This window comes from Lagenorhynchus albirostris, chromosome 11 (genome assembly GCF_949774975.1).
Source record: "Lagenorhynchus albirostris chromosome 11, mLagAlb1.1, whole genome shotgun sequence".
NCBI lineage: Eukaryota > Metazoa > Chordata > Mammalia > Artiodactyla > Delphinidae > Lagenorhynchus > Lagenorhynchus albirostris.
The window spans coordinates 63,883,106-63,904,618 of NC_083105.1; the positions used below are offsets into that span (position 1 = coordinate 63,883,106).

The 21,513-nt window shown below is 57.1% G+C and overlaps 1 protein-coding gene across 10 annotated transcripts in view; it reads left to right on the forward strand.

The window, feature by feature from the left end:
* The window catches only part of KMT2D (lysine methyltransferase 2D), a 38,979-nt gene extending 17,595 nt beyond the window's left edge, over nt 1-21,384 (forward strand). For 7 of the 10 annotated variants that reach the window (XM_060166335.1, XM_060166331.1, XM_060166339.1 and 4 more), the window contains 26 exons: nt 177-227; nt 358-2,169; nt 2,278-2,457; nt 2,536-2,672; nt 2,905-4,775; nt 6,307-6,430; nt 6,577-6,661; nt 6,771-6,837; nt 6,938-7,170; nt 7,271-10,072; nt 10,206-10,346; nt 10,470-10,637; nt 10,797-10,956; nt 11,582-11,657; nt 11,829-12,004; nt 12,113-12,243; nt 12,930-13,062; nt 13,141-13,268; nt 13,417-14,557; nt 15,424-15,560; nt 15,659-15,789; nt 16,265-16,312; nt 17,474-17,759; nt 17,999-18,072; nt 18,200-18,308; nt 18,448-21,384. In XM_060166335.1, coding sequence (XP_060022318.1) covers nt 177-227; nt 358-2,169; nt 2,278-2,457; nt 2,536-2,672; nt 2,905-4,775; nt 6,307-6,430; nt 6,577-6,661; nt 6,771-6,837; nt 6,938-7,170; nt 7,271-10,072; nt 10,206-10,346; nt 10,470-10,637; nt 10,797-10,956; nt 11,582-11,657; nt 11,829-12,004; nt 12,113-12,243; nt 12,930-13,062; nt 13,141-13,268; nt 13,417-14,557; nt 15,424-15,560; nt 15,659-15,789; nt 16,265-16,312; nt 17,474-17,759; nt 17,999-18,072; nt 18,200-18,308; nt 18,448-18,540 — 10,494 coding nt within the window. In that variant the 3' untranslated portion in view covers nt 18,541-21,384. The remainder of the gene's footprint in view (nt 1-176; nt 228-357; nt 2,170-2,277; nt 2,458-2,535; nt 2,673-2,904; nt 4,776-6,306; nt 6,431-6,576; nt 6,662-6,770; nt 6,838-6,937; nt 7,171-7,270; nt 10,073-10,205; nt 10,347-10,469; nt 10,638-10,796; nt 10,957-11,581; nt 11,658-11,828; nt 12,005-12,112; nt 12,244-12,929; nt 13,063-13,140; nt 13,269-13,416; nt 14,558-15,423; nt 15,561-15,658; nt 15,790-16,264; nt 16,313-17,473; nt 17,760-17,998; nt 18,073-18,199; nt 18,309-18,447) is intronic. The other 3 variants (XM_060166336.1, XM_060166337.1, XM_060166338.1) reach the window with 1 other exon arrangement.
* Nucleotides 21,385-21,513: the final 129 nt, after the last annotated feature.

Here is a 21,513-nt window from a genome sequence, read left to right on the forward strand (position 1 = left end):
CTGAGGGTGTGGGGTGACTTTGGGAAGGTCGCCTCAGTTTTTTCCATTCCCCACTCCCAAAGCAGCTGGGCCAGTAGGGATCAGCTTCTGGGTAGGCAGTGTGAGTGACATTGCGAGGGCTGGGGGCTCAGCGTGAGATTGCGTCCTAGCCTAAGGTTGTGTCCTCTATTCCTCAGCAAAAGGCCAAAGATAACCGGGCAGCTCACCGCATCAACAAGGTGCAAAAGGTGAGTGGGGGCCAGGCTGGGCCGTGCCGTCCAAGGCCTGTAGTGGGGCGGGCTCTCTAAGGGTAGGGGGGACGTAGGACCTGCCTACAGCAGCCTGACTGACTGCTCTGTGCCTGGTCTCCCCCTGTAGCAGGCTGAGAGCCAGATCAACAAGCAGACCAAGGTGGGCGACATGGCCCGTAAGACTGACCGACCGGCCCTACATCTCCGCATTCCCCCCCAGCCAGGGGCACTGGGCAGCCCGCCTCCTGCTGCTGCCCCCACCATTTTCATTGGCAGCCCCACTCCCCCCGCCGGCTTGTCTACCTCTGCGGATGGGTTTCTGAAGCCGCCGGCGGGCACGGTGCCCGGCCCCGACTCGCCCGGTGAGCTCTTCCTCAAGCTCCCACCCCAGGTGCCCGCCCAAGTGCCTTCGCAGGACCCCTTTGGACTGGCCCCCGCCTACGCTCTGGAGCCCCGCTTCCCCACGGCACCACCCACCTATCCTCCCTATCCTAGTCCGACCGGGGCCCCCGCGCAGCCCGCGACGCTGGGCGCCTCATCTCGTCCTGGGACCGGCCAGCCAGGGGAGTTCCACACCACCCCACCTGGCACCCCCCGACACCAGCCCTCCACACCTGACCCCTTCCTCAAACCCCGCTGCCCCTCACTGGACAACCTGGCTGTGCCTGAGAGCCCAGGGGTAGGGGGAGGCAAGGCTTCTGAGCCTCTGCTGTCGCCCCTGCCTTTCGTGGAGTCTCGGAAGGCCCTAGAGGTGAAGAAGGAAGAGCTTGGGGCATCGTCTCCCAGCTATGGGCCCCCAAACCTGGGCTTTGTTGACTCACCCTCCTCAGGCCCCCATCTGGGTGGCCTGGAGTTAAAGGCACCCGATGTCTTCAAAGCCCCCCTGACCCCTCGGGCATCTCAGGTAGAGCCCCAGAGCCCAGGCTTGGGCCTAAGGCCCCAGGAGCCGCCCCCTGCCCAGGCTTTGGCCCCTTCTCCTCCCAGCCACTCGGACATCTTTCGCCCTGGCCCCTACCCTGACCCCTATGCCCAACCCCCGTTGACCCCTCGGCCCCCACCCCCACCCCCTGAGAGCTGCTGTGCCCTGCCTCCTCGCTCACTGCCTTCTGACCCTTTCTCCCGAGTGCCCGCCAGTCCCCAGTCCCAGTCCAGCTCCCAGTCCCCGTTGACACCCCGTCCTCTGTCTGCTGAGGCTTTCTGCCCATCCCCTGTTACCCCTCGCTTCCAGTCCCCTGACCCTTATTCCCGCCCACCCTCACGCCCTCAGTCCCGGGACCCGTTTGCCCCACTGCATAAGCCGCCCCGCCCCCAGCCCCCTGAAGTTGCCTTCAAGGCTGGGCCTCTAGCCCACACTCCGTTGGGGGCTGGGGGTTTCCCAGCAGCCCTGCCCTCAGGGCCGGCAGGTGAGCTCCATGCCAAGGTCCCAAGTGTGCAGCCCCCCAATTTTGCCCGGTCCCCTGGGACTGGTGCATTTGTAGGCACCCCTTCTCCCATGCGTTTCACTTTCCCTCAGGCAGTAGGGGAGCCTTCGCTAAAGCCCCCTGTCCCTCAGCCTGGTCTCCCTCCACCCCATGGGATCAACAGCCATTTTGGGCCCGGCCCTACCTTGGGCAAGCCTCAAAGCACAAACTACACAGTAGCCACAGGGAACTTCCACCCATCGGGCAGCCCTCTGGGACCCAGCAGTGGGTCCACAGGAGAGGGCTATGGGCTGTCCCCACTACGCCCCCCATCAGTCCTTCCACCACCTGCACCCGATGGATCCCTCCCCTACCTGTCCCATGGAGCCTCACAGCGGGCAGGTATCACCTCTCCAGTTGAGAAGCGAGAAGACCCAGGGGCTGGGATGGGCAGCTCTTTGGCGGCACCTGAACTTCCAGGTACCCAGGACCCAGGCATGTCCAGCCTCAGTCAGACCGAGCTGGAGAAGCAGCGACAGGTGAGTCGACATCCTGGACCTGAGCACCCTCCACGTCTCCTCTGTTTCTGTGCCAGCCCTTTGGTTTGAGTAGAATGGACTCACCCCTCTTCTCTGTTCCCTGCGCAGCGCCAACGACTACGGGAGCTGCTGATTCGGCAGCAGATCCAGCGCAACACCCTTCGGCAGGAGAAGGAAACCGCGGCAGCTGCCGGAGCAGTGGGGCCCCCGGGCAGCTGGGGTGCTGAGCCTAGTAGCCCTGCCTTTGAGCAGCTGGGTCGAGGCCAGACCCCCTTTGCCGGCACCCAGGTAGGTAGAGTGGCAAGGGGTAGTGGATCCAAGATGCTGAAGGTGGCCCCCACCTTCATCTACCCTCATCTCTCCTAGGACAAGAGCAGCCTTGTGGGGCTGCCCCCAAGCAAGCTGGGTGGCCCCATCCTGGGGCCAGGGGCTTTCCCCAGTGATGACCGACTCTCCCGGCCACCTCCACCAGCCACCCCTTCCTCTATGGATGTGAACAGCCGGTGAGGCTCCAGGGGGTGCCCTGGGGGAAAATCAAGGGAACATATTGTACCTCCATTGTGTGCTGCCTCTGATTTTCCCGTCTCTCTAATCCTTCTTCAGCATCACTTAACTTCGCTTCCCCATTCCTTCCCCCTCACTGCATTAACTCCATCCTTCCTTCCTTAGGGCAGCCCGTGTTCTAGCTCTTTTTCATCCTGCTTCTGTCTCACTGGCTACTGCATATTCTTCCAGGCAATTGGTGGGAGGCTCCCAAGCCTTCTATCAGCGAGCACCGTATCCTGGGTCCCTGCCCTTGCAGCAGCAGCAGCAGCAGCAGCAGCAGCAACTGTGGCAGCAGCAGCAACAACAGGCAACAGCAGCAACTTCCATGCGACTTGCCATGTCGACACGCTTTCCGTCAACTCCTGGGCCTGAACTTGGCCGCCAAGCCATAGGTTCCCCCTTGGCGGGAATTCCCACCCGCCTGCCTGGCCCTGGTGAGCCAGTGCCTGGTCCGGCTGGTCCTGCCCAGTTCATTGAGTTGCGGCACAATGTACAGAAAGGACTCGGACCGGGGGTGCCTCCGTTTCCTGGTCAGGGCCCCCCTCAGAGACCCCGTTTTTTCCCTGTAACTGAGGATTCTCACCGACTGGCCCCTGAAGGGCTTCGTGGCCTAGCAGTGTCAGGCCTTCCGCCTCAGAAACCCTCAGCCCCGCCGGCCCCTGAACTGAACAACGGCCTCCATCCAACGCCCCATACCAAGGGTCCCAACGCGCCTGCTGGCTTGGAGCTAGTCAGCCGGCCCCCCTCAGGCGCTGAGCTTGGCCGCCCTCCTCTGGCCCTGGAAGCGGGGAAGTTACCCTGTGAGGATCCTGAGTTGGATGACGACTTTGATGCCCACAAGGCCCTGGAGGATGATGAGGAGCTTGCTCACCTGGGCCTGGGTGTGGACGTGGCCAAGGGAGATGATGAGCTGGGCACCCTGGAAAACCTGGAGACCAATGATCCCCACCTGGACGACCTGCTCAACGGGGATGAGTTTGACCTGTTGGCCTACACTGACCCTGAGCTGGACACCGGGGACAAGAAGGACATCTTCAATGAGCATCTGAGACTGGTGGAGTCGGCCAATGAAAAGGCTGAGCGGGAGGCTCTGTTGCGGGGGGTGGAGCCAGGACCCTTGGGCCCTGAGGAGCGCCCTCCCCCCGCTGCTGATGCCTCTGAGCCCCGTCTGGCGTCAGTGCTCCCCGAGGTGAAGCCCAAGTTGGAGGAGGGTGGGCGCCACCCTTCCCCTTGCCAGTTTACCATTACCACCCCCAAGGTAGAGCCATCTCCAGCCACCACTTCCCTAGGCCTGGGGCTGAAGCCAGGACAGAGTGTGGTGGGCAGCCGGGACACTCGAATGGGCACAGGACCTTTTTCCAGTAGTGGGCACCCAGCTGAGAAGGTCCCCTTTGGGACCACAGGAGGACCACCAGCTCACCTGCTGACCCCCAGCCCACTGAGTGGCCCAGGAGGGTCCTCCCTGCTGGAGAAGTTTGAGCTAGAGAGTGGGGCCCTGACCTTGCCCGGTGGACATGCATCTGGGGATGAGCTGGACAAGATGGAGAGCTCACTGGTAGCCAGTGAGTTGCCCCTGCTCATCGAGGACCTGTTGGAACATGAGAAGAAGGAGCTGCAGAAGAAGCAGCAGCTCTCAGCACAGCTGCAGCCTGCCCAGCAGCAGCAGCAACAGCAGCATTCCCTACTGTCCACCCCGGGCCCTGCCCAGGCTGTGTCTTTGTCACATGAGGGCTCTTCTCCCAGTTTGGCTGGCGCCCAGCAGCAGCTTGCCCTGGGACTTGGAGGTTCCCGACAGCCGGGCTTGGCCCAGCCACTGATGCCCACCCAGCCACCAGCTCACGCCCTCCAGCAGCGCCTGGCCCCATCCATGACCATGGTGTCCAACCAAGGGCATATGCTAAGTGGGCAGCATGGGGGACAGGCAGGCTTGGTGCCCCAGCAGAGCCCACAGCCAGTGCTGGCACAGAAGCCCATGGGTAGTATGCCACCTTCCATGTGCATGAAACCGCAGCAGCTGGCGATGCAGCAGCAGCTGGCTAACAGCTTCTTCCCGGATACAGGTAACCTCATGTGGGGGCGCTGGCTTATCGCCGTTACCACTAAATGCTCACTGAGGCTGCAGACCCAAGAGCCTCCCTAGTTAAAGGGGATGGGACACAAAGAGCTTTGGCCAAATCCCATACGAGTGGTGTAAGCAGAAGCACTGTAGCTTTTAAGGGAGAATAGTGCCCGGCGCACAGCAGGCATTCAGATGTGGAATGAATGAATGGAACAGACACATGACGTCTGATTAGCAAAGGCTTTGTAGCTGGGGTGAGACCCAAAGATTAGGACTTGGAGAGGAGTGGTGCAAGAAAAAGCAACCGGGTTGGTGAAAAGACTTAGTGAGACTTAGCAGCAGGAAAGCCGATGGGGTATATTTGGAGACAACGAGTGGAGACAATGGTTAGCCTGGAGCCGGCTTTGCGGAGGGAAGTGAGGGGGCGCTACCGTAGCTATGGAGAGGTAAGAAGAGGGCCCAGATTGAAGAAGACCTCAAATTATAATAGCATCTATTGAATAATGGTGGTTTGCCATGCCAAACACTGTGCTGAGCGCTTTACATTCATTGTGTAATTTAATCATCACAACAAACACGTTAAGTAGGTACTATTATTACCTTGGAGTGTAGAAAAGGAAACTGAGGCAGAGAGGTTAAGTTAACTTGCCCAAGGTCACACAACTAACAGAACTGGAATTTGAACCCTGGCCCTCATATCCCCTTAACTGTTTTACTGCCTCAAAATAACCAGGAGAGGGGGTTGGGTTAGTCCTCTTAAAAGTAGGGGGTCAGGGGACTTCCCTGGCAGTCCAGTGGTTAAGACTGTGCTTCCAATACAGGGCGCGAGGGTTCGATCCCTGATGGGGGAACTAAGACCCCACATGCCGCGCGGCGGGGCCAAAAAAAGAAAAAAAAAAGTAGGGAGTCAGTTAAGCTCTCTGAGCAGTGGAGAAATACATAATGTACAGGATTTCAGGAAGATTTAAGTTTTTGGTGGCTGCTGGTTTCTCTTTTCCTGCCCAGCATCCTGGACAGGCAGAAGAGTGGTCTGTAGGTGATGCGTGTTGTGCCCAAAACAGCTCTGGCGTTGGGCTTTGGCACAGTGCCCGCATCTTGGGTTCTTGGGCTGCGCTTAGTTGCCCTAAGAACACTACTTTTGAAGAATGCTTTCTAGGTCATAAAGTGTACTCGTATTCTGGTCACATTTGATCCTCTCAGTAGCTCTATGAGGTGAGCAGAATAAGGAATCATGATTTCTACAAAATAGAAGAGTAAACTGAGGCCCAAAGAGGTGAAATGACATTGATATATTGGCTCAACAGATATTTACTGAGTACTTTTTCCTAGCATTGTGCGCGTAAAAATGGAGCCACATGTTCTGTGAATAATAGAACTGAGTCACCTATGCTGCCGGGCTCCTAGTCCAGTGGTCTTTCCACCATGCTGTGCCGTTGTTCTGGTTGGCTTAGTGAGGTCAAGGTGTTGGAACAGCAGACATGGAATGGGGCATTGACCTCAGTGCCCAGCTCACTTGGCTCCTCCCTCTCCAGACCTGGACAAATTTGCTGCAGAAGATATCATTGATCCTATTGCAAAGGCCAAGATGGTTGCTTTGAAAGGCATCAAGAAGGTGATGGCTCAGGGCAGCATTGGAGTGGCACCTGGTATGAACAGGTAAGGCTTGCAGGGTGGGAGTGTTGGCCCTTCCTTTTTCCAGTCCTTCCCCTGTTCTTCCTGATCCTGCTTCCTTCTTGTCCCACCTCTTTGCCCTTCAACTTTCCCCATCACCGACACATCCTCTTTGCTTTGGCGGACTCCAGGCAGCAAGTGTCCCTGCTAGCCCAGAGACTCTCAGGGGGGCCCGGCAGTGACCTGCAGAACCACGTGGCAGCTGGGAGTGGCCAGGTAAATAAATGGTCAGGTGGGAATGGGAGCTTGGGTCCTGTGCCATCAGGCCACCCTTCTTAGGGCCTGGTACAGAACAGTGACCCTTTAGCTGTCTCTCTCGTCACAGGAGCGGAGTGCCGGTGACCCCTCCCAGCCTCGTCCCAATCCACCCACTTTTGCCCAGGGAGTGATCAGTGAGTATGGGGCTGGGGAGGAGAGTGCAAGGAAGGGGCTTGGGCTATGTGGGGAAAGAGGGACTTGGATCACCTGACACCCGCCCGCATCCTTTCCCAGATGAGGCTGACCAGCGGCAGTATGAGGAGTGGCTGTTCCATACCCAGCAGCTCCTACAGATGCAACTGAAGGTGCTAGAGGAGCAGATTGGGGTGCACCGCAAGTCCCGGAAAGCTCTGTGCGCCAAGCAGCGCACTGCCAAAAAGGCCGGCCGTGAGTTCCCAGAGGCTGATGCTGAGAAGCTCAAGCTGGTTACAGAACAACAGAGCAAGATCCAGAAACAGCTGGATCAGGTGGGGAAGGCAGACTTCGGCCTAGCAACCGGGAGCCTGGGAAGAGGGGTGGCATGGGTGGGCAGGCTCCAGGCTGACCTTCCTGACCCTCCCGTGTTAGGTCCGGAAGCAGCAGAAGGAGCACACTAACCTCATGGCAGAATATCGGAATAAGCAGCAGCAGCAGCAGCAGCAGCAGCAGCAGCAGCAGCAGCAGCAGCACTCGGCTGTATTGGCCCTTAGCCCTTCCCAGAGTCCCCGGCTGCTCACCAAGCTTCCTGGTCAGCTGCTCCCTGGCCATGGGCTGCAGCCACCGCAGGGGCCCCCCGGTGGGCAAGCTGCAGGTCTTCGCCTGCCCCCCGGGGGCATGGCACTACCTGGACAGCCTGGTGGCCCCTTCCTCAACACCACCCTGGCCCAGCAGCAGCAACAGCAACATTCTGGTGGGGCTGGGGCCCTCGCCGGCCCCTCAGGGGGCTTTTTCCCTGGCAACCTTGCTCTTCGAGGCCTAGGACCTGACTCGAGACTTTTACAGGAGAGGCAGCTGCAGCTACAGCAGCAACGCCTGCAGCTTGCCCAGAAACTGCAACAGCAGCAGCAGCACCTCTTAGGACAGGTGGCAATCCAGCAGCAACAGCAGCAGGGCCCAGGGGTACCGGCAAACCAGGGTCTGGGTCCCAAGCCCCAAGGGCTTCTGCCTCCCAGCAGCCATCAGGGCCTCCTGGTCCAGCAGCTGTCCCCGCAGCCACCCCAGGGGCCCCAGGGCATGCTGGGCCCTGCGCAGGTGGCAGTGTTGCAGCAGCAGCAGCAGCAACAGCACCCTGGAGCTCTGGGCCCCCAGGGCCCTCACAGACAGGTGATCCTGACCCAGCCCCGGGTGCTAAGTTCCCCCCAGCTGGCACAGCAGGGTCAGGGCCTTATGGGACACCGGCTGGTCACATCCCAGCAGCAGCAGCAGCAGCAGCAGCAGCACCAACAGCAGGGATCCATGGCGGGGCTTTCCCATCTTCAGCAGGGTCTGATGCCACACAGTGGGCAGCCCAAACTGAGTGCTCAGCCCATGGCCTCCTTGCAACAGCAACAGCTGCAGCAGCAGCAGCTACAGCAGCAGCAGCTACAGCAGCAGCAGCAGCAGCAGCAGCAGCTACAGCAGCAGCAGCAGCTACAGCAGCAGCAGCAGCAGCAGCAGCTACAGCAGCAGCAGCAGCAGCAGCAGCTACAACAGCAGCAGCAGCAGCAGCAGCAGCAGCAGCAGCAGCAGCTACAACAGCAGCAGCAGCAGATGGGCCTCTTGAGCCAGAGTCGAACTTTACTGTCCCCTCAACAGCAGCAGCAGCAGCAGCAGCAGCAGCAGCAGCAGCAGCAGCAAGTGACACTCGGCCCTGGCCTGCCAGCCAAGCCTCTGCAACACTTTTCTAGCCCCGGAGCCCTGGGCCCAACCCTCATCCTAACGGGCAAGGAACAAAACATTGTAGAGGCGGCTCTTCCTCCGGAGGCCACTGAGGGGCCCTCCACGCATCAGGGAGGGCCGTTAGCAGTAGGGACTGTACCAGAGTCAGTGGCCACTGAACCAGGGGAGGTAAAGCCCTCACTCTCCGGGGACTCACAACTCCTCCTTGTCCAGCCCCAGGCCCAGCCTCAGCCCAACTCTGTGCAGCTGCAGCCACCTCTGAGGCTCCCAGGACAACAGCAGCAGCAAGTTAACTTGCTCCACACAGCGGGTGTGGGAAGCCACGGGCAACCAGGCAGTGGATCATCTTCTGAGGCCTCATCTATGCCCCACGTGCTGGCCCAATCCTCTGTTTCCTTAGGGGAACAGCCTGGACCCATGACCCAGAACCTTCTGAGCTCCCAGCAGCCCCTTGGACTAGAGCGGCCCATGCAAAATAATGCAGGGCCACAGCCTGCCAAACCAGGATCTGTCCCCCAGCCTGGGCAGAGCCTGCCTGGGGCTGGGGTCATGCCTACAGTGGGTCAGCTTCGAGCACAGCTTCAAGGAGTCCTGGCCAAAAACCCGCAGCTGCGGCACTTGAGTCCTCAGCAGCAGCAGCAGCTACAGGCACTCCTCATGCAGCGGCAGCTACAGCAGAGTCAGGCAGTACGCCAGGCCCTGCCCTACCAGGAGCCTGGGACCCAGCCTTCTCCCCTCCAGGGCCTCCTGGGCCGCCAACCCCAACTTGGGGGCTTCCCTGGATCCCAGACAGGCCCTCTTCAGGAGCTGGGGGCAGGGCTTCGACCTCAGGGCCCACCCCGGCTCCCCGCCCCACAAGGAGCCTTATCCACAGGACCAGTCCTTGGCCCTGTCCTTCCCACGCCTCCACCGTCCAGCCCCCAAGAGCCAAAGAGACCTTCCTCACAGTTACCTTCCCCCAGCTCCCAGCTTCCCTCTGAGGCCCAGCTCCCTACCACCCAACCAGGAACCCCAAAACCCCAGGGGCCACCCTTGGAGCTGCCTCCTGGGAGAGTCTCACCTGCTGCTGCCCAGCTTGCAGATACCTTCTTTGGCAAGGGGCTGGGACCTTGGGACCCCCCAGACAACCTAGCGGAAGCCCAGAAGCCGGACCAAAGCAGCCTGGTACCTGGGCATCTGGAGCAGGTGAATGGGCAGGTGGTACCCGAGCCACCCCATCTCAGCATCAAGCAGGAGCCTCGGGAAGAGCCATGTGCCCTGGGAGCCCAGGCAGTGAAGAGGGAGGCCAACGGAGAGCCAATAGGGGCACCAGGTACCAGCAACCACCTCCTGCTGGCAGGCCCTCGCTCAGAGGCCGGGCATCTGCTCTTGCAGAAGCTTCTACGAGCAAAGAATGTGCAACTCAGCACTGGGCGGGGGCCCGAGGGGCTGCGAGCTGAGATCAACGGGCACATTGACAGCAAGCTGGCTGGGCTGGAGCAGAAACTACAGGGTACCCCCAGCAACAAGGAGGTGAGTACTCTAGCTGGAGTGGAGCAGACGGTGCGGGGCCTGGAGCCGGGGGGCAGAGTGAACAGGTCTGGGTGGAATGAGGTGAGGGCTCCGAGGGGGACGGCGGCCTTCACTGTGGGTTTATCTGGCTTAGGATACAGCAGCAAGGAAGCCTTTGACACCGAAGCCCAAGAGGGTACAGAAGGCAAGCGACAGGTTGGTGAGCTCCCGAAAGAAGCTGCGGAAGGAGGACGGGGTCAGGGCCAGCGAGGCCCTGCTGAAACAGCTGAAACAGGTGACCCCCAGGAGCCAGTCCCCTGGTCCCGTCCCAGGATAGGGGGCAGCCTGGCCCCCACCTGTGCAGTAGCAGAGATGTACACGCTGCAGGTTTCCAGCCTTGTCGTCTCGCCCCTCCTAGGAGCTGTCCCTGCTGCCCCTCGCGGAGCCCGCCATCACCGCCAATTTTAGCCTCTTTGCTCCCTTCGGCAGCGGCTGCCCAGTCAACGGGCAGTGCCAGCTGAGGGGGGCCTTTGGAAGTGGGACGCTGCCCACAGGCCCTGACTACTATTCCCAGCTGCTTACCAAGGTCAGAAAAATGGCAATACCTTTTGGGGACGGTGAGGTTCCTGGGGAGGTGGAGATGGGGATGGCAGACTTGTGGAAATTGCTGGTATAGTGTAGGGCCAGGAGATCATGTCAGTCTCCCTATGCCATCTTGCACACAACACCCCACCCCCACCCCCAGAATAACCTGAGTAACCCGCCGACACCACCCTCGTCGCTGCCCCCCACCCCACCCCCATCGGTGCAGCAGAAGATGGTGAATGGCGTCACTCCATCTGAAGAGCTGGGGGAGCACCCCAAGGATGCCACCTCTGCCCGGGATACTGAAGGGACGCTGAGGGGTAAGTCAGGAACGGAGTGAGCTTCTCCTTCTCTGCTGGGTCTGGGTGGCTGGGGTCATGTGGTACAGTTGAAGATAGGAGTGGGCTGTGTGTTGCTCTGTGTGCCTACACTACAGGGTCCTTGAGATAAGAAGGGCCTCTTCAGGACTGATTTGTTGGAGGCAGTGGCTGGTTTCTGGAGTCTAGAGCAGAGGCAACAGGACAGGGAGCGTATTTATGAGGCTTTCACTTACAGGGAATAGCCCAGCTTCCTTACCCAGTGGGTACGAACTACAGTCAGATCTGGATTTGAATCCTGGCTCCTGCATCGATTTAGCTGTGTTACTGCAGCCAAATTGATTGACTTGTGTGAGGCTCAGTTTTCTCACTATGGAATAAAAATAGTGCTCGCCTAATGGAGTCGCTAAAAGACTACAAACAAAGAAGGTACTTACAGAGTACCTCTTTAGAAAGGCTCAGTAAATATAGGTTGTCTGCCCTAAACTGGTAGGTGGGTGGATGGGTAGACAGTGGTCATGATAGCTAAGCTAGGTCTTGTACTAGTTAGGCCTGAACCATGTGGGAGAAAGCACCATGGGCTCTGGCCACCCTCAGCCTGACTTTTCTTCTCCCACCTACCCCTCAGATGCTTCAGAGGTGAAGAGTCTAGACCTGCTGGCCGCCTTGCCTACGCCCCCTCACAATCAGACCGAGGATGTCAGGTGCGGGCGGGACCAGAAATGGGGGTGAGGAATGGGGGTGCGGGCAGGTCGCCTTATTTTTCCCTTGGACAGTGGCAGATTTCAAGCAGGGCTGTGACATCTACTAATCTCTAGATTTGGGAGGTGGCATCTGTAGGGCCTTAGCAATGGATGTCTGCTTTTGGCCCACAGGATGGAGAGTGACGAGGACAGCGATTCTCCTGACAGCATTGTGCCAGCTTCGTCCCCCGAGAGCATCCTGGGGGAGGAAGCCCCTCGTTTCCCTCAGCTGGGCTCAGGCCGGTGGGAGCAGGACGACCGGGCTCTCTCCCCCGTCATCCCCATCATTCCTCGGGCCAGCATCCCAGGTAGAGGTTGCTCTGGGCATGGACCGGTCCTGGCCAGGCCGGGCTGCATTGTCAGAGGTTGGGGAGAGAGGCAGCAGGAGCTTACACAGGTCCCTCTTTCTCCTTCAGTCTTCCCAGACAGCAAACCTTATGGGGCCCTGGACCTGGAGGCCCCTGGGAAGCTGCCTGCCACAACTTGGGAGAAGGGCAAAGGAAGCGAGGTGTCAGTCATGCTGACAGTTTCTGCCGCTGCTGCCAAGGTATGTTCCTGGGGGTGCCTCGGAGGCCAAGGGGATGCTGGTCAGTGGGCAGTCCCGGGAGCTTCTCTGGATAAATGCAATCATTTAAAACTGTATTGAGGACCTACTGTGTATGAAAGCCTGAGCTGGACTGTGGGATTAGGAAAAATGTAGCACAAGGGGTCCCTGCCCTCAAGGGGCTCACAGTTCAGTGGTAAAGACACAAGTCAACAAATAGGAGAGTGTGTATAATGCGACGAGTGCTACAAAACGGCGTGTCCCCAGTCACACTGGGTGGAATTCTGGTTTTTTGAAAATGTTATCAGGGTTTTGTGGTCAAAGGAAACTGGAAATCCCAGTTAAAATAGCAAAACGGGTTTCTTTATTACAAGACTCTTCAGATCCTTTACTTTGCTAGTGTGTATTGTGAATTTCCAGGTAGTGGATGTAGTGTGTGTCATTTCCCAAACCCAGCAGACACAGGTCTCTTTCTGTGGAGCTCCCGTTAGTACCCACAGCGGTTAGGGAGAGGCTGCCCATAAAGGAAACGTATGAGAAGAGCTGGATGGCACAGGGGCAAGACTGATGGCACATGGCCACCTGGGGAGCTGCCTTCTGAGTGTCCTTGTCCCTACCAAGCTGGTGGTAGTTCTCACTCCACGCACTCTGCTGACACGGCTGTCCCATCCCCTTTCCTGCCCTGGCAGAACCTGAATGGTGTGATGGTGGCAGTGGCAGAGCTACTAAGCATGAAGATCCCCAACTCCTATGAGGTGCTGTTCCCAGAGAGCCCTGCCCGGGCAGGCATTGAGCCTAAGAAGGGGGAAGCTGAGGGCCCTGGTGAGTTTGGCAGGAAAACTCCTTGGGACCTGCAGGGAATGATTCTGGTGGGAGGCTCTGACCCCTTCCTTCCTGCAGGTGGGAAAGAAAAGGGTCTGGGAGGCAAGAGCCCAGAAGCTGGCCCTGATTGGCTGAAGCAGTTTGATGCTGTGTTGCCCGGCTATACCCTCAAGAGCCAGTTAGACATCTTGAGCCTCCTCAAACAGGTGGGTCTGTTGACGGGAAAGGGGTGGGTGTCTGGCTAGGACCGAGAAGGCACAGGGCTTTTGGGCGAGTGGAATCTGGGTGGGAGGAGAGAGGTGACTGGTTCAGCGAGGAGCTGGCACTAATGGTACAGGGTGTCTTCCCATATAGGAGAGCCCTGCCCCAGAGCCACCCACCCAGCACAGCTACACCTACAACGTCTCCAACCTGGACGTGCGGCAGCTCTCGGCCCCGCCTCCTGAAGCGCCCTCGCCACCCCCGTCCCCTTTGGCACCCTCCCCTGCCAGCCCCCCTGCTGAACCCTTGGCTGAACTTCCAGCTGAGCCCTCAGCTGAGCCGCCAGTCCCCTCGCCTCTGCCACTTGCCTCGTCCCCTGAATCAGCCCGGCCCAAGCCCCGAGCCCGGCCGTCTGAGGAAGGCGAAGATTCCCGGCCCCCTCGCCTCAAGAAGTGGAAGGGGGTGCGCTGGAAGCGTCTCCGGCTGCTGCTGACCATCCAGAAGGGTGGTGTGCGGCAGGAGGACGAGCGGGAAGTGGCAGAGTTCATGGAGCAGCTTGGCACAGCCCTGCGTCCTGACAAGGTGCCTCGAGACATGCGGCGCTGCTGCTTCTGTCATGAGGAGGGGGATGGGGCCACAGATGGGCCCGCTCGCCTGCTGAACCTGGACCTGGACTTGTGGGTGCACCTCAACTGTGCCCTGTGGTCCACGGAGGTATATGAGACCCAGGGTGGGGCACTGATGAACGTGGAGGTTGCCCTGCACCGAGGACTGCTCACCAAGTGCTCCCTGTGCCAGCGCACTGGGGCCACCAGCAGCTGCAATCGCATGCGTTGCCCCAACGTCTACCATTTTGCCTGCGCCATCCGCGCCAAGTGCATGTTCTTCAAGGACAAGACCATGCTGTGTCCGATGCATAAGATCAAGGGGCCCTGCGAGCAGGAGCTGAGCTCTTTTGCTGTCTTCCGGCGGGTCTACATTGAGCGAGATGAGGTGAAGCAAATCGCCAGCATCATCCAGCGGGGGGAGCGGCTGCACATGTTCCGTGTAGGGGGCCTTGTGTTCCACGCCATCGGACAGCTGCTGCCCCACCAGATGGCCGACTTCCACAGTGCCACCGCCCTCTATCCCGTGGGCTACGAGGCCACACGCATCTACTGGAGCCTCCGTACTAACAATCGCCGCTGCTGCTACCGCTGCTCCATCGGCGAGAACAACGGGCGGCCGGAGTTTGTGATCAAAGTCATGGAGCAGGGCCTGGAGGACCTGGTCTTCACTGACGCCTCTCCCCAGGGTGAGCACGGGGCCCTTGAAGTGGTAATACGGAATTGGGCAAGTGTCTCCCAGCGTCCCCTTTACGGTGTTGAGAAGACACCTGCAGGCTCCTCATGAGTGATCTTTCTCCCCCACTTAGGGCAGGCAGAGGTCTCTTGAAGATCTCCAGAGAAAGTGTTTTGACCGCTCAGTCACCTTGAATTCCCCTGTGATAGAGGGTATTTTGCTTGTCTGACTACACGTATGTCAGCTCCTTCTCCTAACTCAGTGGATCTAAAGGATACAGTTCTGAGACTCCGTCTTCCAGCTCACCCAATCTGATTCTAGCCTTGAGTTCCTTATGGTTGCTTTTCGCTGGATAAGATCTTGATCTTAGTTTCAGTGTTACTGATAAAAGTAACAGTAAGAGTTACATTGTAGTGAGCATGTGCTGTGTGCCATAAACTAAGCTGAGTGATTTATACAGGTTATTTTGTTCACACAAAACCCTGCAAGCCGAGTACTCTTATTATGCCAAGTTTTACACATAGAGAAACTGAGTAGTGGAGAGATTTAAGTATTTGCCTTAAGGTCCCACGGCCAGTATGAGAACTTGAACCCAAGTCTCCTCAACTCCAAAACATGCCTGTGCTGGGTATCCTGGGCCCTGGGTTCATGTTTCTGTGTCACAAGGCTCTCGGATGCCCCTCCAGGGTGGGAAGCCTCCTGGCTTGTTGAGGGAGACTGAGATTGGGAGGCCAAGAGGGGCTCCTGAAGAACCACGCACCCTCCTGACAGCAAGGTGGGCAGGCTACAGAAAACAAACGTAGCTTCAGGTGGAGGTTAGGGCTGAGGTCGGTGAGCAGAAGTTGCCTCTGAGGGCTGCTCTCTTTCCTTGCCTCTCAGCTGTGTGGAATCGCATCATTGAGCCTGTGGCTGCCATGAGGAAAGAGGCTGACATGCTGCGGCTCTTCCCCGAGTACCTGAAAGGCGAGGAGCTCTTTGGGCTGACAGTGCACGCCGTGCTGCGCATAGCTGAATCAGTAAGGAAGGGGCCAGGGGTGGGGGCAGGTGGGCGTGGGGAAGGTTGGTTCTGCCCCAGAAGTGCTCGGGCTAGAGTGAGCATGACCTGTGCCCACAGCTGCCTGGAGTGGAAAGCTGTCAAAATTATTTATTCCGCTATGGACGCCACCCCCTGATGGAGCTGCCACTCATGATCAACCCCACTGGTTGTGCTCGATCAGAGCCTAAAATCCTCACACACTACAAACGGTGAGCTTGTGGGGGGTTGGTAGGGACCCTCTGGCCAATTACAAGTGTTTGGGGTTACAGATCAGAGTTCCCTTGGAGAGACTGGGGGTTCACTCTAGGCCTCCTGATTAGAGGGTGCGCAGGTATCACTAGGGTATCCATTTCCTCCCCGAGCCTGCTCAGGTATTCTGGGTTGACCTGCAGTCTAGACATAGACTTATCTTGGGCACCCTGGGAATGGCCGTTGGGGAGGTTCTGGGTAGACAGTGGTGAAATCATATGAAATGTATAAACGACCCAGTCACCACCTTCCTTTCCTGTTTTGCTTCCAGGGGGCCTGTGATTCTCCCAAACCTCAGACAGACGCCCCCTGAGTGCTAGGTTCACCTTCCCTTCCCCAGACTGAGTTGGTGTCAAAAATAAATAATTAGGAATATAATAGGAAAAATAATAAAACCTTACATTTGTATAGCACTTTATACTTTTTTTTTCAAAGCGTTTTCACATCCATTATCTCATTTGATCCTCACAACAACCTTATGAGGTAGGTAGGGCAGGTGGTATGATCCCCATTTTACAGCTGAGAAAACTGAGACCCAGAAAGATTAAGTGACTAGACAAAGGTCACAGCTGGGACCAGAGCCTTATCTCTTGACTTGTGGTCCACTGTTCTTGCTGTGTACCGCAGTAGGCTGACCTTGGTCCCTGGGTAGAGGGAGGCAAAATCCACGCGAGGAGGGCTTTCTTGAAGGCCTTCGGTTGCTCCTCAGGCTGTCGTAGAGCGTCAAACTCTACCCCAGCCAGCCCTGGTCCTTGATGCTCTACAACAGTGGTTTTCAAACTGTGTGTGTTCCAGAAAGCCCTGGAACACATAAACTGAGTAGGCAGAACTTGGCCCTCTCCATGCATAACTCCCCCTTCCCCAAATTGGATTCAACCAGAAGAGTTCCTTTTCCATCTAGTTTATGTATGGGAGTTCCGGTAATGTTTTGTTAAAGAAAAAAACAAAAAAGATTTCTTCTGTATAAAAAAAGAACCAGTTTGAAAACCACTGCTCTGGGATGGGCAAGAATTTGGCTGGTGCCCTAGGGTGGTGAAAAGGCATCCTCCTAGGCAGCAGTCATTCCCCTGCACTGAGCCATCTGCACAGAGCCCAATGTTACATCAGAGAAGAGGACAGTCTAAAGAAAGGAAAGGATACTACCTTTTGGCTATGAATTCAGAGCCAATTTTAATTAAAATCCAGCCCAATGTGGTAGACATGGCCCCCATTTTCAGAGCTTCCAGTATGAGCAGGAAGTAGGACTCAGATATTTGAACAAATGATGAGCTTAAATTCCAGGCCTGGGCTGCTTGGGGAAGACCTCCCAGAGGTCTTGAGCATGGCCTTGAGTCTGGTTTGGCAGGAGGGTGGTAGAAGGTGGGGAGATGGGAGAGCGGGCTCAGTGTAGGGGAATCAGTGCCCCTTCCCTTCCTCCATGCCCCACCCCACCCCCCATCCTGGGCTTTCTTTGCCACCCAGGCTGTTGGAAGGGTCCCCATAGCTAGTTGCTGCCTCACCAAAGCCAAGACTCAGATGCCTCTACTCCATTCCCGAGGCAGCACATGCCCCTAACTGGAGCGTTGCACATCCCAGGGAGGAAGCGGGTGGCGTGTGCCTGGTCTGGGGGAGAGCTGTCTTGTCATGGACTATATCACCTCTCAGGCCCCACACTCTGAACAGCACCAGCATGTCCAAGGCATATCAGAGCACCTTCACAGGCGAGACCAACACCCCGTACAGCAAACAGTTTGTGCACTCGAAGTCATCTCAGTACCGGCGGCTCCGCACTGAGTGGAAGAACAATGTATATCTGGCTCGCTCCCGTATCCAGGGCCTGGGGCTCTATGCGGCCAAGGACCTAGAAAAGCACACAATGGTCATTGAGTACATTGGCACCATCATTCGCAATGAGGTGGCCAACCGGCGGGAGAAAATCTATGAGGAGCAGGTATGGGCTGGCAGAGGGGCCATCATGGTGCGTGGTCCACACTTAGCCAAGGGGCAAGGGGCAGGATTGGGGCCAGAGGAGCAGGTGGAAAGCTGTGGGAAGAGGAGGGGAGAGGCAGGAGAACGGAAGAATAGGAAATGAAGATAAGCCCACTGCCCAAGTCCACTCCTTGATCTCGCCACCGCCGCTGCCATTCTCTGATATTCTTGCCCCTTCCTCTGCAACCTCTGCCTTTCTAGAATCGAGGCATCTACATGTTTCGAATAAACAACGAACATGTCATTGATGCTACGTTGACCGGAGGCCCTGCCAGGTGAGAGAGGGATGAGTAAGAAGGGATTTAAGAGTCCCCTGGGGTGGCATTCTGGGGGTGGGCCAACAGGGAACCAGAACCATCCAACCCAGTTGCTCGGCGTTTCTGACTTTGTCCCACTGCCTAGGTACATTAACCATTCCTGTGCCCCTAACTGTGTGGCGGAAGTTGTGACATTTGACAAGGAGGACAAAATCATCATCATCTCCAGCCGGCGAATCCCCAAAGGAGAGGAGGTAAGAGGAAGCATCCCTCAGTGAGTGACAAAGCAGCTCCCTCTTCTCTGCCATTTGCCACAAGTCAAAATCCAAGGCCACTGCCCTCCCCCACTTCCTCTGGGGGACTGGCATTGATTCTGCCCTCTTCTCTTTCCAGCTGACATATGACTATCAGTTTGATTTTGAGGACGATCAGCACAAGATCCCCTGCCACTGTGGAGCCTGGAATTGTCGGAAATGGATGAACTAAGAAGCTTTGAGGCTACCAGGCAGGGGAGTCCCCCACCCCAACCTCTTCCCTGAAAGGGATGAGGGGGAAGAGAGGTAGCAGCCAGAGCCAGGACCCAGGGCTGGGGCTGCCGGCTGACCGGAGCCCCTGGAGCAGGAGGCTGGGGCAGAGGGCCCTAGGCCACGCCCACCCTGGGCACCAGGGATGACCCTCTTCCCCGCCACTGGCCCCCAGGCTGGCATCTCTGCCCCCAGCTCCAGGAGGGGTCAGACAGAAGCAGCCATTGGGCATCTCAGGTTTGAGGGGGATATGGGCTGGGAACTACCCAGAAGCATCTGGGAGGCAGCAGGGAGGGGGGAGGAGGATGTGTGGCCGGGCCTCACAGCCCTGCTGCTCCCACCGACCTCTCTGGCCCAACTCGAGGCTGCAAAGAGACTTGACTAAGCTTGACAATCCCAAAGGCCGGGTCCCACACCTGGCCCTGCCTGCCGGGTCCTGCCCCCACCCTCACCCCCATCCCCTTCCCTCTCAATCTGTCTCTGTCTCCCTCTTCTCCTCTGTGTTTCTGTCTCTCTATGGGTTGTGTTTCCTTGTTTTCCACTCTGACAAATGCAACATGAACGGGAAAGAGGCGCCCCGCTGCCCAGGAGGGCAAGCCGGGCAAGCCGGGCAAGGAGACCCCGCACCCACACCTACCTCATTTAAGTGTTGGATTTTTTGCTGTTTTGAAATGTGAGACCCTCTCCAAGCCCCCTACTGCCCCAACCCTCTCCCCCACCTCACTGCCCTCTTCTGAGTGGGTGGAAGGGGGGTAGGAGGAAGAAGAAAAAACAACAACAAAAAATCCATCTTTGTTTTTAATTACGGGCATGGGATGGTGGTTGAGACTAATGATGATGAAGATTGGGGATGACTGGCCCCTAGTTGCTCTAGGACTTCCTTCTCCATCTGGACATGGGGGCAGGAGGGGTGTGCTAAACTTAGGACCAGGATATCTCCCTCCGGTTTTCCCAACCCCATCATGAGCCCATTTGCCCTCCAGCCCCTGGATAGGGTGGGTGGGTGGTAGGGTGAGGGCTATCCCTGAGTGGCATGCCCATACCCAGTGAGGCAGGGTGTGGCCCGGAGCTCCCACTTTCCCTCCGTCACCAAACTGCTGCTGGTCTGGTGGGAAGGGGTGGTGATGTGGGGCTGGGGGAGCTTAGTGTCAGCGCGGGGAGGGTGGGGGGTATTTATCTATTTATACATGGGATTGTACATAGTCTTGTGGGGCATGGGGGAGCCGGCTGGAGGTGAGAACCCTCCCCTCTCCCCCCACCCCCGGGGAGAGCAAATGTAAAACTACTAATTTTTGTGCTTTATATATTCTATATAAATATATCTATTTTCTTTTTACAAAACCAGTTTATAAATGGTAGGGGGGCGTGGGGCGGACACATGGAGCTCCCCTTGTGGGGGAGCCCCCTCCATTACCCAACCTACCGCCCTTTTCCTCACCCCCTCCTCCCCACCCCCTGGCTGTGACTGCTGTAAGGGGGGGGTATAGAGGCTGGGCGATTCCCACCCCCTTTTGTATAGTTGGACTATGTTATAACGCACAAAAGTGAGCTGGCCCCAGGGGGAGCCAGAGGGTAATGGGTTCCCCTGCCTCCTCCCTTGTCCTTCCCCTTTCTGCCCAAGCTTGTGCTGCAGTTGAACCTCTTCCTGGGGGTAGGGTTAGGTCAGGGGGCGGGTGAGGCCCCAGACCCCTCTCTGGTAGGGAGCCATGGGGATGAAGATGAAGCTTATATGCAGTTCTCTCCTAGGGGCTGTGGGCAAAGGGCATTTTGTAATTAATATTTTCAAGAATCAAATGTCTGGAGTGTAGGGGTGGGCTTGGTGGTGGTGTATGGGCGGGCCTGCTGGAGGGGGAGCACGGTTGCTGTTGTGATTTTAGGTTTATTTTTGTTTGTTTTCGAATTTGGGGGGTTGCGGATTGATGGGGGTAGGGAGATTTTTTTTTTTTTAAGCTGCTTCCTCAACTGTTTCAAGCTGCAAATGTTTAAGAGAATAACATCCCCTTACCCCCACGGAAACCACTGTAGTTAAATCAGACAGTGGGGAGACTGGGCTGCTGCCCCCAAAGCCATTGGATGTTCCTTTTCCAAGAGCAAAGAAGGTCTAGGCTACAGGGAGGGGGAGATTGGCTCCTGCGAGTCAGGCTCTGGTTGGGGCTTGGGCCCTGGGATTGGGAAAAGGGGATGGGGCAGACTTTGTAAGCATATGCTAGGTATCTGATAGTCCTGTAGAATTTAGTGAAGAAACCTTATACAGTTTTTAATTTTTATATAAACTAACTCAGACCCAAGCTACAAGGTTGGAATTTTGGTTGTTGGTTTTTTTTTTTTTTTTTTTTTTTTTTTTTTTAAAGTACCCCGCCTGTATAATTGCATCAGAATTCCCTCTCCCCCGCCCCGCCCTTCCCCGTGCCCCATGTTTGTATTTTGGGTTGGTTTACACTTGCACATATTCAATTTTCAGTTTTTCCCCTTTACGGTCTTCTCCCCTCACCTCCAGGACCCTCCCTCCCCCTTTTTAAAAAATAAATCTCTGACAAGTGTGAATCCCGTGAAGACTTTATTTTGTGTTGTGTGTATCCTGTACAGCAAGGTTGGTCCTTCGTAACAACGGATGAAATGATTCCCTTTTTTAAAGCGCCCTCTCTCCCTCCACCCCCAGCGCCCCTGTCCTTGGCATGTTTTGTATCAGCGATCATTCTGAACTGTACATAATTTATGTTGCAAGAGGCAAAGGGCAAGTTTTGGATTTTGCTTCTTCCAAGTTTGTTTTTAAACGACAAATAAAAAAAGAACATTTTAAATACAAGCGGCTCCGTCCCGTCACCCTCGCCGTCGATGGGATCCGTGAGGTGCGGGAGGACTGGGGGGAGGGCGGTTTCGGAGGCCAGGCCACGCCGGAAGGGTCAGCTCCTGGCCTTCCGCCCTTGGCTTGCGT